The 15,968-nt window shown below is 31.1% G+C and overlaps 1 protein-coding gene across 1 annotated transcript; it reads left to right on the top strand.

Annotated features, from left to right (window-relative positions):
* The first annotated feature begins 9,520 nt into the window (after positions 1–9,520).
* On the top strand, positions 9,521–15,426 carry LOC126723379 (protein NRT1/ PTR FAMILY 7.3-like). The gene is made up of 5 exons (XM_050426761.1): positions 9,521–9,655; positions 11,693–11,819; positions 12,545–12,762; positions 13,136–13,698; positions 14,309–15,426. The coding sequence occupies exons 1-5, from the start codon at positions 9,641–9,643 to the stop codon at positions 15,189–15,191; spliced, it is 1,806 nt and encodes a 601-aa protein (XP_050282718.1). The 5' UTR covers positions 9,521–9,640; the 3' UTR covers positions 15,192–15,426.
* The last annotated feature ends 542 nt before the right edge of the window (positions 15,427–15,968 follow it).

A 15,968-nucleotide genomic window follows, 5' to 3' on the forward strand; every position in this document is an offset into this window, starting at 1 on the left:
TTGTTCAATATGTACTGTTCATCGTTTTTTTTTTATTTTTTCCCAGTTATCAATTTGTGCTCTTTTTTCTACAATATTTTTCCACTGTTCATACAGCGTTTTTCATTGTTCATCTACAATTCCATTTTGGTTAGCCACTTTGTCTTTTTTTTTTTTTTTTTTTTTTTTTTTTTTTTTAACAGTAGCTACAGTACCAAGTGGCTACAGTTGATACTTTTTTTTTTTTTAGTCTTCTGTTTGTACTTTCCCTTTTATATATATCACTGTACATCCAATGTTTTTGCACTGTGCGTGCACTATAGCTGCAACAATGCTTTGGTTTCGTGTGTCCTTTTTTTTTTTTTTTTTTTTTTATTCAACTCTTTTGTTTATTCAATTGGCATTATAACTACTGTGACCAACCACAACTGAAAATAAATGTTTTGAGAATAATAATAACAATGTTATCAGTTTAAAACCAATAATAACGTGTCATTTAGAATTTGTTCTAAAGATGTTATGAATGTAGCATTTCTCTCAAATAAAAAAAAAATATATATATATATTTATTTGGATCCTAAAAATGAAGATATTGTAATATTTTGTTGTATTCTTGGACTTTTTTTTTTTAATATAATCAAATTGAGTGAGACAAAATTCACGATTTCACACACAAAATCTATATTAATTTTCTTACTACTGAGGCAGCACGTGCCTTACACGTGCAATCAATGCTAGTATATAACCTAAAAGTATCGAATCAAAAAAGCGGGATATAGATATAAAATAATTAATTTAATTTAATAATATAAAATAATGATTTTAATTTTCACCATTCATTCATTTTCTCTTACCGACCCCACTACTGCCATATCTTTTGATTCATTTCTTTATTTTTCTTTCTTCTCACGTGTTTTGTTCTTCTCTTCCTCAATTTTCATCTTTCTCTTACCGACCCCACTACTGCCATATCTTTTGTCCCATTTATCACCAAATCCCAATATTCCATTATTCCCACATCACAAACCTCATCACAACCATACTCTCCTACTCAGAAAGTCTGATACTCTTTATCTTCTTGTTAAACTCCTCTCTCTTATCTCCTCTCTCTCAGCTTTTTTCAACTCCAAGGATGCCTCTTCGGGTCTACTACTCTATGTAAATTTCTTGAAACTATCTCATCTTATCTTTTAATTTCTGTTCTCATCGTCAGTTTCATCTTCATCTTTAATTTTTTTTCTTCACAAAATTAATAACATTGATTTATGGATGATATTTTATTTAAATAAAAATTATGTTTATTTTTAGACAGGTATGGAGGGCAAAATGATAAGGTAATTTAAGAATTTTCAAAAAAAAAAATTTATAATTTTTTTCAAAAATTTATAATTTTTTTCAAAAATTTCGGGGGTCCAAGGCCTCCCTTGGTCCTCATGTGGCTCCACCACTGTTTTAAAGGCACTTATTTGAAAACAATTTTGACATATATTTTGTAAATTGCTTTTGGTGTTAATGGTTGTTATGGTTCTGAAGTCACTTCTAACCAAAATAAAAAATTTTGGAATTTTGGATTCTTAAAGCATTCCCATCACGTTTTTTTTTTTTTCCCCTCTAAATCATTTTCCTTTTAATTTTTATAATGTCGGTTTGTACTATTTCTTAAAATACTATTGCAAAAGTTGTAAAACCATGTGTTATCTACTTATTTTATAGTTTAGGAAAGAGTACAGATATAACTATTATGAGAAATGCTAGGATCATACCATTTCACATAAATTTGGCCACAACTTGTCATGTGGCAAGTTGTGAATGGTAGATGTGTGGTGGTGGGTCTATGTGGGACCATACCTCTACTACTCATAACTTGCCAGATAGTAAGTTATGGCTAAAATTGTGTGAAATAGTGTGGTCCTAGCATTGCTCAACTATTATTGGTTCTCAAATTATGTACTACTAGATTTTAGCAATTGTTTACATATAGAAAGATTCAACAATAGTGATGATGAATTGATTTTATGTAGGTGAGTAGTGTGGTCATCTCGACTTTCTCACTAAATATTATGAATAAGTCACTTAACACTAAATTTAAGAAAATCAAATTAAACAAGTGGTGTAAAATTAGACTTCAATTAAAAACTAATTTGAATTTGATTTGAATTCTAATTATACTAGAAACTGTTTTGAATTTGATTTGGATTCTAATTGTCCTTCAAGAGTTTAATACATTGTATATGATATATGACTAGAGTTTCATTTCATCCTTAAATTATTTTTTATGTCAATTTAGACTATTTATTCCCCACTTTTTTTTTAATTGTTTAATGTATCTTTGACTATCACTTCCCATCAGAATTAACAGCCAAAATCACACTAATTGTGTTTTCATTGAGTTTTGTACCCTCATATTATTAACAATTATAATTCAGTATAGATGAATCACTCAAGGTGTAAAGCAATTTCATAACAGTAACTTAATTTTTAAAAGAAATATAGTGACAGAAATATCACAGTTTTTTACAAAAATTTAAACAATAATTGACACAATTAAAATAATTAAAAATATTATAAAGTGAACTTTAAAACATTTCAAAATTGAGAGAAGAAAAATCATATTATTGAATTATATATATATATTTATACAAGATATAAATTCTACTTTAACTTAATCTAAGTGTATATGTGTGTGAAGTTTTCTCATAGAGATTTGAACCCTAGCTCTTGTCCCCCACACCCCACAAGTATTTATACTTGTTGAGTAACCATCGCACCAAGACTATATGGTGGTATTAAATTCTATTTTTATGTGGCGGCTCTTCAAGAATCTTAGAACTTTTTGGCTAATTTTCGTAATTAATCTGTTTGATCTTCATCCTTAATCATAACTTAAATAGACTAATCCAAATCCAAATATCAAAGTCATGCAATAGATATCCATAAATACGTAAGACATGAGACATGTTTGTAAAAATAGAAAGTCATATGTTTGAATTTACTTTGTTTGAAAACTTTGCGAATTGCTGACAAGGCTGGCGCAAAAAGCTGATAAGCCCACCTTTTTCAATAAGATAACTTTCAATTACTTGTGCTTATTGGTTAGTGAAGTGATAAGTTAATCAACATAAGGCTTGCTAGAATTGGGGAATACCAACTATTGCTTTTCATGTTCGACTCTCTTTTTGGAAAGGCAATGCTATTTTCATATCAATTTTGATTTCTTCTTCCATTAATATAGGATATTTTATGAGATTTATATTTCATAATTGAGGTAAGAACTCAGCTTTTAGATATCAAACCATAATAATGATTAAATTCTAGAATTTTTTTTTATACAAAATATATATATTCCACTAGTGGTACCAAAAAATATTACAAATACAATTCAAGAAGTTAAAAAAATAAATAATAAAAGAACTTTTTGATCTGATAAGTATATAACAAAAATTGTATCCATCAAACTTATATTTGGCATAAACAATGTAAATTAACAAACATATAAAGTGAAAATACATAACTATTATTAAGTGATGAAAAGTTTCGTATATATAATTCAAATTCAAGATCCAAAACCTATGATTTTAAAAAAAAAAAATAATTGACAAGTTAGTATTATTTTTGGACTTGAGTACTTGAAGAAGTGGATTTTATACGTTAGCTATGTGACTCAAAAGGAAGAAATCTAGTGACAAAAAGAAGGATGAAGAATATAGGAAGACGCGCGGTTTATAGTCATACATTAACTATGATACTTAGAGAAAATTTTTAAGGTGGTTATATGGTCAAGGTAATTATATGAGTCATCAATAACTATATTTATATTTAAATATTTGGAATATATATATACATATATATAGTATGTAATTTTGATTAAACAAATATAAGTGACGTTAAACTTTTCCAAGTGACGATTCACTTTTTAGTCAAAGTTTGTACACTTGAGAAAAGAAATAGATTTATATGTATAATCTATATTGAAAGCTTTAATTGAGATTGGAGGGCCAAAAAAATTTCCCACACAAAGCCATATATATAAACTAATAAAATTTTCAAACTTTAGTTGAATTCATTATAGGCCTTACCATGTCTGCTGAGTGATGACACATTGATGTGAAAGATACCAAAAACAACTCTTCCTTCTAGAAAAGGAATTTGGACTCGAAGGTGTGTTACCCACCAATGTGGATGTTAGTTTATTAATCATGGCATTGTTTATAATTTATAGTTAAAAAAAAAAGATATTGAAAATATACGAAACACGATGCATCCAAAAGAGTATTTATTTTATTTTAACAAGGACCTTCCAAAATAGGTGGCATTTTGATGAAATATTCTTGAATTTAATTTGCTGTTATGAAAATTTGCTCGATATTTACTGATGGACTCTAAATCTTATATGAATTGATCACTAACTTCGGCTCATATAAGAATACAAGTAGTTCTTATTTTGATTGGTCCAAAAGCTAGATAATTAATTTTTTCAACAATTTAGATCTTAGATCCTTTCCCATAGTATAAGTGTCTAGAGATAAAAGAATATTGAGAGAGAGAGAGAGAGAGAGAGAGAGAGAGAGAGAGAGAGAGAGAGAGAGAGAGAGAGAGAGAGATTATCTACCTTGGATAAAAGAATTGACTATAACTTACAAATGGATGTGGCAATGAATGTGATTGGTGGACTTTAACAATCTTATAACTTTTTTTTTTTAAGCAAATTTAAATTTTATCAAACAGAACGAAAAGAAATTAAATTATTTAAAAGAGCATGTTCTAAACAACAAAGGCTCTATTCAATCCAAGTAACAATCTTATGACTGAATATTTGAATTGTTCCTACGACTTTTTGTATATACATATGTCTTATTGTCCTTTCACCCCTGTAATTCAACAACTTTATAACTAAATATTTGAATTGTTTCTAAGAATTTTTGTATATACATATGACTATGTCCTCCAAGTCTTGTAATTGGTGGGCTTTAACAACCTTGTAAGTGAATATTTGAATTGTTTCTAGAACTTTTTGTATACACATATGACTATGTCCTCCCACCTTGCTATAATTGGTGGACTACAACTTTATAACTGAATATTTGAATTATTTTTAGGAATTTTGTATATACATATTCCTAGTTTGAGCTTACCAGCCTGACATAGAAGAACACAAATTGAAAAGCTTATCACATTTTATAAGTAAACCAATCTAACACCATAAAAAATGGGAAAAAGGCTTCCTTACATAGCAAACTCACTTATTTTTAGCTAACTAATCTTATCCCATAGTTCTGTCACACGTTTTCACAACATTTCACTGCACTCTCTTTTTCCTTTTATATATTCTTCTATTCGCACGGAGCTAAATCCTAATCTTCTACTCTCTTTTTGTTCTCCTTTATTTACTTGGTTTTTTCTCAGTTTCAAAATCGGGGTTTTTGCTATAAACCCAAATTTTATATACTTAGAAGAATAGGGAAAGAAAAAGATTGAATTCTACGTGCTTTTCAAAAGCAATCAAAGGAGTGCTGATACTATACAATTTTGCAGGTATATTACTGTACTCTTAACATTTTTAGATTGATTTATTTTAAGGAATTAAATTGGATGTTTAAACTTTATGTATTTAGCCATTATGCATGCAGCGTGTACATATATAAACTTGGGTTTTTGTTGTCCACAAGCCATTGTTTTGTGTTTGTCTACCTTAATAAGTGGCAAAAATTATCGCTAATTTGTAGAAAGCATTTATGACTTTTAAAGACAATTAACAATTATGTACCTACTAATGTAGTAGAGGGAGGAAAATTATTGTGTATTTCTAGAGTATCATAAATGTGTACTCTTTCTTCTCACGTGAATGGTGGGTCCCATTAATTAATTAGTAGGACTCACCATTTATGTGAGAGAGAGAACTACGTATTTATGATACTTCGAAAGTACCTAATAATTTTTAATGGGGAAGAGCAGGAGACGTAAATTCTTCTCAAGACTCTATTGGTTTCTTCTTATTTAAGACTTTGATTTTATTGGCACAAACAAGGTAGTGGATTAGGTCAGATTACGAAATTAGTAAATCTCATTATGAAAATTTGGTTGAAACTTGAAAAGACATGGAGTCATGACAAAAGAAAAGAGAGTTTTGTCATGATGTAAAGTAAACTATAATAGAAATTAGAAACTTTTCCATTGTTCACTCCATTTGTTTCTGGAAAAGAACCTCTATAAAGAGAAAACATACAGAGGAAAAGTGGATCTTCTAGATACCATGTATAGGAAATAAATAAATGTTATATATATATATACATGTGTGTTATTTTTTTAAATTTAATTTATTATTATTATATATATAACTTTGCCCTGAATTTTTTTTTTTTTTTTTGGTCTCCGCCACTGCATATGCATGCAACAAAGAAATGCACATCAATAAGATATCACTGTTGTTGCATTTTTTATTTTTCAAAAAAAAAAAAAAAACCTATTTCCATTTAAATGTAGGTCAACTGACACATAAGAAATGCACATCAATGAGATAACACTGTTGTTGCATTTTTTTATTTTTCCAAAAAAAAAAAAAAAGACATCTATTGCCAAATGTCACGTTATTGCATGTCATGTTATTCATCAAATATCACTATTAATATATTTTAGTGGTCGTGTTTTTTTCTTTTGCTTAGAAAAATTTGGACGTGAAACAAACTAAACTCGACCTCTCTAGACTGATAGAAGGTCTGGAATCTTGGACCTGAGCTCATTCCAAAGCTCAAGTATGTTGACAATATAGAATAAAACAACAAATGTCCTCACGTTCTTTGAATTCAAAGTAAGAGGGTAAGTTACTTATTCTAACTCTAAATAATTACCCTTCTTAAACATTGGAAAGCATCAGAGATAAAAAAGACTTTAACTAAGTTTGCTGCAGAAGCTGGACCAAATATATATGTACTATCGACTGTTCTCCTCGGCGAAAAAGGGGCAAAGATATTGTGGAAAAGTTAGAAGATTTTAGTGCTGACTGATGGATGAATGCAATTATGTTGTTCTTCCAAGTCCACTATGATCCTGGCATGCAATCTTTTCATGACATAATATGTTGCAGCACCATCGGGTCCACTTGTTTGCTTTTCAAGAAAAAAGAGCTTGAAGGGCCTGTTGTGTTAGCAGCTGCAGGCAAATGCATTCTTGTGCTTATGTTGTGTTGTAAACATATATGTCATGAAATATATATATATATATGGTTGGACCTGACTCTTGAGATGTGATGAGAATCTTTTTGCTTGATGATGTTTGTAGAAGGGAAAAAAAGGGATCTGACATTTTAGATGAAGGACTGTCATCGTTTTTGTATTGATTGTAGGGGCTTAGTAGTCATGACTTCGGGGTCTCTGTGACCTTTCAAACGCAACCTAGGTCAGATGAACAAGTTCAGACCCTCCAAGACAACCACAAGCATCGCGTCAAAAAATTTAGAACCACGACTTATTCCACATACTTTGCCATGAACTCTTTTATGTGGCTGGTTTTGAATGCTGAGTTTATGTGAAAGTGGTAGATGTTAAGATACACAGCACCTAGAAATCCAACCCACATGAAATTCTATTTCAAGTTGGAATAGGAGTTTGTTGCCTACTGTTGGTACTCATATTCGTAATAGAAATAGGTGAAGGGTTTGTAAGTAAAAGATTTCTATTCCTGATATAGGAATAGTGAGGCGGCAGGTTATAAGGGATATTCATGTGTTTTCAAGAAAATAGACTGAGAGAGAAACACGCAAGAGTGAAGCTGACTGAAAGAAAAAGACTAGTGCTTTGTGTAGCATTAAAAGGAAAAAAAAAGTGTATTTTCTTTTGTTCAAGACACAATCTATCAAGTAAAATAGTTGCAGCAAAGTATGTGAAATAGTTCATGTTCTAGAATTATTGACATCACCCACCAAATAGGTCACCGGCTGTCAAACTGAACTAGAGTCACCATCTCCAAAGAAGTGATACCCAGTTAACAAGTCACTCACCTAACATTTGTTGTGCTTCAATAACCTTACATCACATTAAATGTGATACAACCCATCCCCTTAAGATGAATCACTCAACATTATCCCCAGCTATTCCGTTTATTGAGGTGACATGCATCCTATCTTCTAAAAACCTTGAATTCATGGGATGGTTTAGGTGGGAAAAGGCCAAGATCTCAGGGCTATATATATACGGGGGTCACAGTCCCTATCAAAGGTATGAGAGTAAACTTTGAAGATTTTATTTATCATTCTTTAAAATTCAAATCAGAACATTAGCTTAACCATTGGAGTGATTTCGGCCAACCCATTTTATGAGGCCCAACTCACGAAGAAGGTTTACTTTGTCTTACAAGAACATACGAATTAAGCAATCTAAGCTGTCAGTTATCCCTTCTCATGTGGATTCCTTAATCTTGAGTGAGAGAATTATTAGATGTATTGGAGTTTTAGGATTGTGAGTTTATATGCGTGAGATTTGTGAATTAGTTTGTGATTGTGAGAAATTTTGTTTATTTTTGAAAGGTTTATGAATGTTGTGTGTAAGTATGTGATTTTGGATTGTGAAATTTGATTGGGAGCAATTGTAATTCATTGTGTTGCCCACCGACTTAATCTTGGAGTTGGCCAAACCACGTTAACTATTGATACCACCTGTGGCTGTTTTATTTTAGTGTTCTTGCCAATGCACTTTTTCTAACTCCAAATCAAAATTCTTTTTGAAGACTAAAATGATTTATTTATTTATTTATTTTAAATATCAAGGATTGGAATACAACATGGACCAAATTCGAAATACCAAATGTGTATTTTGGTAAAAGAAAAAAAGAAAAAAAAGAAAAAGCCCACTTCAACACTCGGTTAGCCGCATGAGTCAATGAGAAAAATATCTGACGATAGATGGGGGAAACTGATGGATAGTTACAAAGGGTGAATGGCTTGGATTTGACTCGTAGTTTACTACAAAAACAATGGTAATTTTTAGGTAAAAGAAATGATAATGTTAGATAGGCATGTTAAGCTACTTTCCACAGCCAGATATTACTCCCCCAAATGAAGCCAAAGAGAAATCATGAAAAAAAAGGAGAATAGTTAATAGTAACATGTACTACTTTTGTTGATTTCTTATTAGTCAATAAAACACAACCATTAAAGTGTACTGGCACCCATATTAGAAAAAAAAAATCCCACAAAACAATAATATATAAACTAAAAAAAGAAAAAAGAAAAGAATAGAAGCTCACCAAAGCAATGACATAATTCAAACATGTCAATGTCAAGACAGCATATCGAGGCCACTCTCTCTTTAAGTAAGAAACAGATATGCATGCATTGCATCCCCAGTCATAGCCAATACGATATATGCATATATGATTGTAATTTGTATTCCATATTCTTACACGTTTCTTTCTCACTTCCTTATTTTCTCTTTGAATCTAGGTCTGTCCCTCATCATATGAAATCCTAGCCATCCATTGTTTCTTGCTATACTTTATATACACATACAGCTCACTACTTTCCATTCATATGTAACTCTAATTTGTAGTTCTTTAACTTCCTCCTTAGGACTATTTACTTGCTCATTAACACTTTCCAATTCTTTCTTTTTGGTTCTCTCTTGGTTTGCAGTTTTAAATTTATATTTCTAGCTTGCGAGGGTGTGCACCAATGGCTTGCAACAAGGTTAGTGACACTTGTCTAGTTTCTATGAAAATGCATATGACATGCATACAAAAAAATCTCTTTTCATCAAATATTACTTGCTATTAATTAATGTTTAGATTCAATTACTTGTCGTTCATTGATGAATATTATTGTTCTATTTCTTAAAATATTCACAAGTGAATGGTGTGGTTAGTCAAGTGTTGACATCCCACGTAGAATACTAATGATAAGAGTAAATTATTAACTAGCTAATAAACTTGTGTCACCAGCTTCATAGCCCATTCCATGGTCTTCATCTATCACTAATGGGAAAATGGCAAATCTATCATGAAATTGGACATTCCTCCTTTTTTTTTATTTATTTTTTTTTTAATTTTTTCCTAAGGAGGTGGAGGGATATAATATAAAGAGAGGAGAGTAAGACATGCAGTTTGTTCGTAGAAGATATAAAAGTTTTAAAAAGTTGTACATAAACTAAATAAATTGAATAAGCTAAAAACAAGTTTCTGCATACATACTTCTATATGTATTTGCCTAAGAGACTGAAGCTTTATTTTTATTTTTATTTTTAATTTTTTAAATGCATTCTCACATTTTTTTTTTAATCAACATGGATTGGTCGATCCTAGTATGCAAAACATGCAATTTATATATACACACATGATATAGTTTTTTCAACTTATGACATTTACTCTATAAAAATTGTTTTTTTTTTATTTATTTATTTATTATTATTTTTTTTTATCATCATAACAAAACATGCATGTTGAATCCGGTTGGTTCTTCCTAGTTTTCAATCCTAGGAAGAAAAAAAAGTACGACCCACTGAAAACCTGAAATGGCTTTCTCTCCTTTTACTTCTTTATTTCTTTCTATCATTTCTATGTACCTTTTTGGATTTTTGACTTATTTTTCCTTTTATCACCATAATTAAAACATGCATGTTAAATCCGGTTGGTTCTTCCTAGTTTTCAATTCTAGGAAAAGAAAAGAAAAAAGTATGACCCACTAAAACCTGAAATTTGGTTTTCTCTTATTTTACTTCTTCATCTCTTTCTATTATTTTTTATTTACCTTTTTGGCTATTTAACTTCTTCTTTTCTTTTCTTTTTTTCCAATTCAAACGACTATATAAATGTATCTTTTTCCATATAATTATTACCAGTCGGGTGCTTTATTTACAAAACTTAGTTCTTTAATAATTAATTAAATAACTTAATAAAACATATGATTAAAATACATATATAATGGAAGATTTCTTCAAACTAGTTTGAAGAAAATTTTTGCACAACTAACCCTTACCAACACTAGTGATGAATTTTTAATTATTTCATTTTAAGGATAAAGAATAAAAATAAGATTCCTTCAAAGTTCAAATACTTGTGAAAAAAAAAAAAATACTTATTTGATTGTAAATTTGATCTTATGGTTAAATGGATATATAATGAAAACAATGTTATCTTTTCAAGGACAATTAAATTCAACCCTCTATAATTTATTGACTAATGAAATCATATGGTCAAATTTAATTAGATATATAACCTAGAATAAAATAGGTATCAAACTATATCTAATATTACTATAAGTTTTACCCGTTAGTATGTTCTAGAGTCTTGGACTGAAGAGTCTTCGTGCAAGTCAGAATTTAGGACCACTACCTTAAATGATTACATTAGACTTGGTTGGAGTATATCTCATAAACTTGGGGTTGAGACTAGTCAAATTTTTTTTTTTTTTTTTTGGCTCTTATGGGACTCATGTTAATGCTTTACCTATAAGTTTAATATATATATTTTTCATAATTATGATTAATATATAATAAAAGTGATATAAGTAGAATATTCGTAAAAGCTCATGTGAAAGCGAGTTTATAAAACTTATATATCTTTTAATAAGTTGTGAAAAAGTTTGTAAAAAAAAAAAGAAAAAAGTAAGCTTATAACATAAATAGCTCACTTCATTCATTTTGGTACGAGGATATAATTCAATGCTCTAGCAAGGGTTTCTCTTTCTGAGTCAATATTATTGAAAGATTTATTTCGCTATAACTTTCAGGTTGAAGTGAATGGAAAGGTGGGAAAAGGGCAAGAGGTTTGTACACTTGATGGAACTGTTGATTATCATGGCCGCCCTGCAATCCGAGAGAGAAGTGGTACTTGGTTTGCTGGAATTTTGCTCCTAGGTAATTTTCTATATTAGAGTTATCACAAATATATATAGAGTAATTTGGATTTCAAAATATGTACTTTTATATATTAGTTCATGTTAAAAGGAAGTATCAGTTCATGCAAATTTTAACAAAACTTAGAATCGAAATCATATGAAAAGTGCATGTGTTAAGACTTATCTGATCTCTTGGTCATGTTCAGTTTATAATGAGTAACAAGAAAAATTCTTTAAGACCTTTCATTTATATGTTTGTTTGTTTTTCTGTTGGAGTGATGCGGTAAAACTTTCAAGAGGCAATAGGAGAAAAATTGTGAAAAGAAATGATGCAAACATAAGAAAGTGACAGTTTGGGGTAAAAATGAAAGCTAGCTAATTTCTTTCTGCACATCTTCTCAGCCACCAAAATAGCCATAGTTTCCAACTTTTCAAAGCAAGCTAAGGAAAGTTCCTTTAATTATAAATGGCACAAATATCACATCCACCACCAACGCTATAAGTACATAATATATACCTGTAATTCTCTTATTATATTATATCATGCCATTAAAAACCTTTTTTCTTTAATCAACAAGTACATATATTTGATCATTGTGCTTTGTGTATAAGTACTATAGCCGACCTATCTTTATGAGACATATAAAACTGCACGTTTCCTTAATCAGTGCCTAGTATTATTAACAATCATGAAAGATAATAAAGCTAACTTGTCTTTTGTTGTATTGGAAAATAATTATTCAGTGAATCAAGGGCTGGCTACATTGGCATTCTTTGGAGTTGGAGTGAACTTGGTTTTGTTTTTGACAAGGGTGATGGGTCAAGACAATGCTGATGCAGCTAACGATGTCAGCAAATGGACAGGAACGGTCTATCTTTTCTCTCTCGTTGGTGCCTTCCTTAGTGATTCTTACTGGGGAAGGTACAAGACTTGTGCCATCTTCCAAGCCATCTTTGTCATTGTAAGTTTCCAGCATTTGATGGATTCAAATGCTATTCCACAGACCCATGGACTCACTAGCAGACAATGTTTAAAGCTGCCAATTAACATATATAGAGGGTCTATTTGAGATCCGTTTATTTTGCTGAAACTGAAAATCTTTTGCTGAAAATATTGTAAATAAAAATAAAAATTAATTGAAATAGTACAGTAAAATTCATGAATAATATTAAAAAATACAGTGAGGCCCATGAATACTAACAAAAATAAGCTGAATAGTAAAATAAGCTGGTTTTTTAAGCTGGAGCTAAACGCACACATAGTCTCTAGAAGTCTAGACATTTCTCAGAAAGTGCAAATCTTGAACTGATCATATGTTTATGTGTATCTAACAGGGTCTGGTATCACTATCTTTATCAACATACATTTTCTTACTCAAGCCTAAAGGCTGTGGTGACGAAAAAACTCTTTGTGGATCCCATTCATCCTTCCAGTCAACATTTTTCTACCTCTCCATATACCTAGTTGCCCTAGGAAATGGAGGATACCAACCTAATATAACTACATTTGGGGCAGATCAGTTTGATGAAGAGGATCCTAAAGAAGGGCGCTCAAAAATATCCTTCTTTAGCTACTTTTACCTGGCTTTGAACCTTGGATCTCTCTTTTCGAATTCTTTTTTGAGTTATTTTGAGAATGAAGGAATGTGGGCTCTTGGATTTTGGGCCTCAGCTGGCTCTGCTGCTCTAGCATTGGTCTTGTTTCTTTGTGGAACCCCAAGGTACAGGTATTTTGAACCTAAAGGCAACCCTATCTCTCGGTTTTCCCAAGTACTGGTGGCTGCAGCAAGAAAATTGAAGGTTGAGATGATGCCAAGTGGAGAAGATTTGTTTGAGTTAGAAGCAAAGAATTATGCAAAGAATGGGGATAGAAAGCTACTCCACACTCAAGGATTGAAGTAAGCACATATCCCTCTTAAACATTTAAATTACTTGTTAGAAAAATACAAGATATAACTTCAATACCATGTTAGAAGAAGAAAATATTAAGAGAGAGAGAGAGAGAGAGAGAGAGAGAGAGAATACAATTAGCATATTGAGAGTATGTATAGTAAACAGACCCTAGGAATACAATATTGTAGAATAGTTAGGATTACATGTATAACAAGATACAAGTAGGATTTGTATTTCTAGTACAATGAATTTAATGAACTTGGGCCTTGATTTCTTTAGTAATATAATGACTACTTAGGTAAAGAAATGTTAATGTTGCTGATAGTTGTCTCCTAAGTCCTATCTTTACAAATATGGTGAAGACATTTTTGGACAAATGCATAGGTGATAAATTAGTCTTTGCTTAATTAAAAGGAAGAAACTAGCACTTCTGATACAAAAATTTACATTCACTTTTTTTCCCTTTAGGTTGTATGCATACTCTTCGATGAATTAAGGGTACCTAGTTTCACATTCGCCTGGCTATGTACTGATTCATTCATATAGAAAAAGCATGTTAAACTTTATGAACAGTCAAGATGAAATACTAAATGGTGTTTCTATTCACCTCTTTAGATTCTTGGATAGAGCAGCCGTAATCACATCAGAGGAATTCAACCAGATTGGCGAGGATACTAATGATCCATGGCACCTTTGCACCGTCACACAAGTCGAAGAAGTGAAATGCATTCTAAGACTTATTCCAATTTGGCTATGCACAATATTGTATTCAGTAGTATTCACTCAAATGGCATCTCTCTTTGTGGAGCAAGGTGCAGCTATGAAAACCACTGTTTCGAGTTTCAATCTTCCTCCTGCAAGCATGTCTTGTTTTGACATTCTCAGTGTAGTAGCATTCATTTTCATTTACAGGCGGATTATTGACCCTTTTGTTGCCTTGAGAAAGAAAAATGCTAAAGGAATCACCGAACTTCAGAGGATGGGAATTGGTCTTGTTATAGCAATATTGGCAATGGTTGCAGCTGGGGTTGTGGAGTCTTTCAGATTAAACTATGCAAAAGAAAGTTGCCCCAATTGTGAAGGCTCAAGTTCCTTGAGCATCTTTTGGCAAATTCCACAGTATGTACTTATAGGAGCGTCTGAGGTTTTCATGTATGTTGGTCAACTAGAATTCTTTAATAGCCAGGCTCCTGATGGATTAAAGACCTTTGGAAGTGCACTATGCATGACATCAATATCTCTAGGAAACTATGTGAGTAGTTTGCTAGTGATGATTGTCATGAGTTTCTCTGCTAGAGATGATATGCCTGGTTGGATCCCTAGTAACCTTAACAAAGGTCATCTAGAACGGTTTTACTTCCTCTTAGCAGCTTTGACAACAGTTGATCTAATGGTCTACATTGTATGCGCCAGATGGTATAAGTACATCAAGTTTGAAGGAAAGAGTGGAGGTGGAGACAACAATGGCGGCAATGAGCTCTCTGAACTTAAAGTATAAGTACTGTGTAAGCAAATGTATTAGTATGGGTTAATGTAAATTGCAGTGCATGATAATTAAAAACTATAAAGAATAAAAAAATGTGTGAGATTGAGTGTGAATTTTGCGATGAAATTAGAGGAAACCCTAGCCTTTGCATTTCTCTATTGAGCATAGAGTTGTAATATAGGTACGTGATGTAGTGGTGTAAATTCTCGTGCAAGCTTTAATGAAACTTCAAACAATCTTTTTGTAACTTTCTGTCCATTTCTGAAATATCCAAAAGCATATCTTAATATATAGTTGCTCAAGATCAAGAAAGATTACTTTTTTTAGGTCAAAAGGTTGATAGTGAGATCTTGAATCGACTAATTGGTCTTATGGTATATCTTAATATAAAAATCTATAGACTTTGGGCATTCTGGATTGCCAATGCATCTTGGACTTCACTCAAGAGGTGCTACTATTTTCATTATTTACATCGTATGAATTTTCTAAACCATTTAACAATTTTACATCTTATGAATTTCAAAACCTAGAATTAAGGCCTTCAGGGTGAGAAAGAAAAAAGGAAATGATGAATAAAAGAGTCTCTCTCTCTCTCTCTCTCTCTCTCTCTCTCTCTCTCTCTCTCTATATATATATATATATATATATATATATGTATGTATGCATTAACATTTATGAATAGTGACTAATATGATTGGGTTAGGTTTGGGCTTATGATTTAGAAAACCATAACTTATTCAAACCATATAAGATTTTAAAGTTTAAATTAAAATATTCTCTAAACCCATT

The sequence above is a fragment of the Quercus robur genome, chromosome 4, assembly GCF_932294415.1.
Source record: "Quercus robur chromosome 4, dhQueRobu3.1, whole genome shotgun sequence".
Lineage (NCBI taxonomy): Eukaryota > Viridiplantae > Streptophyta > Magnoliopsida > Fagales > Fagaceae > Quercus > Quercus robur.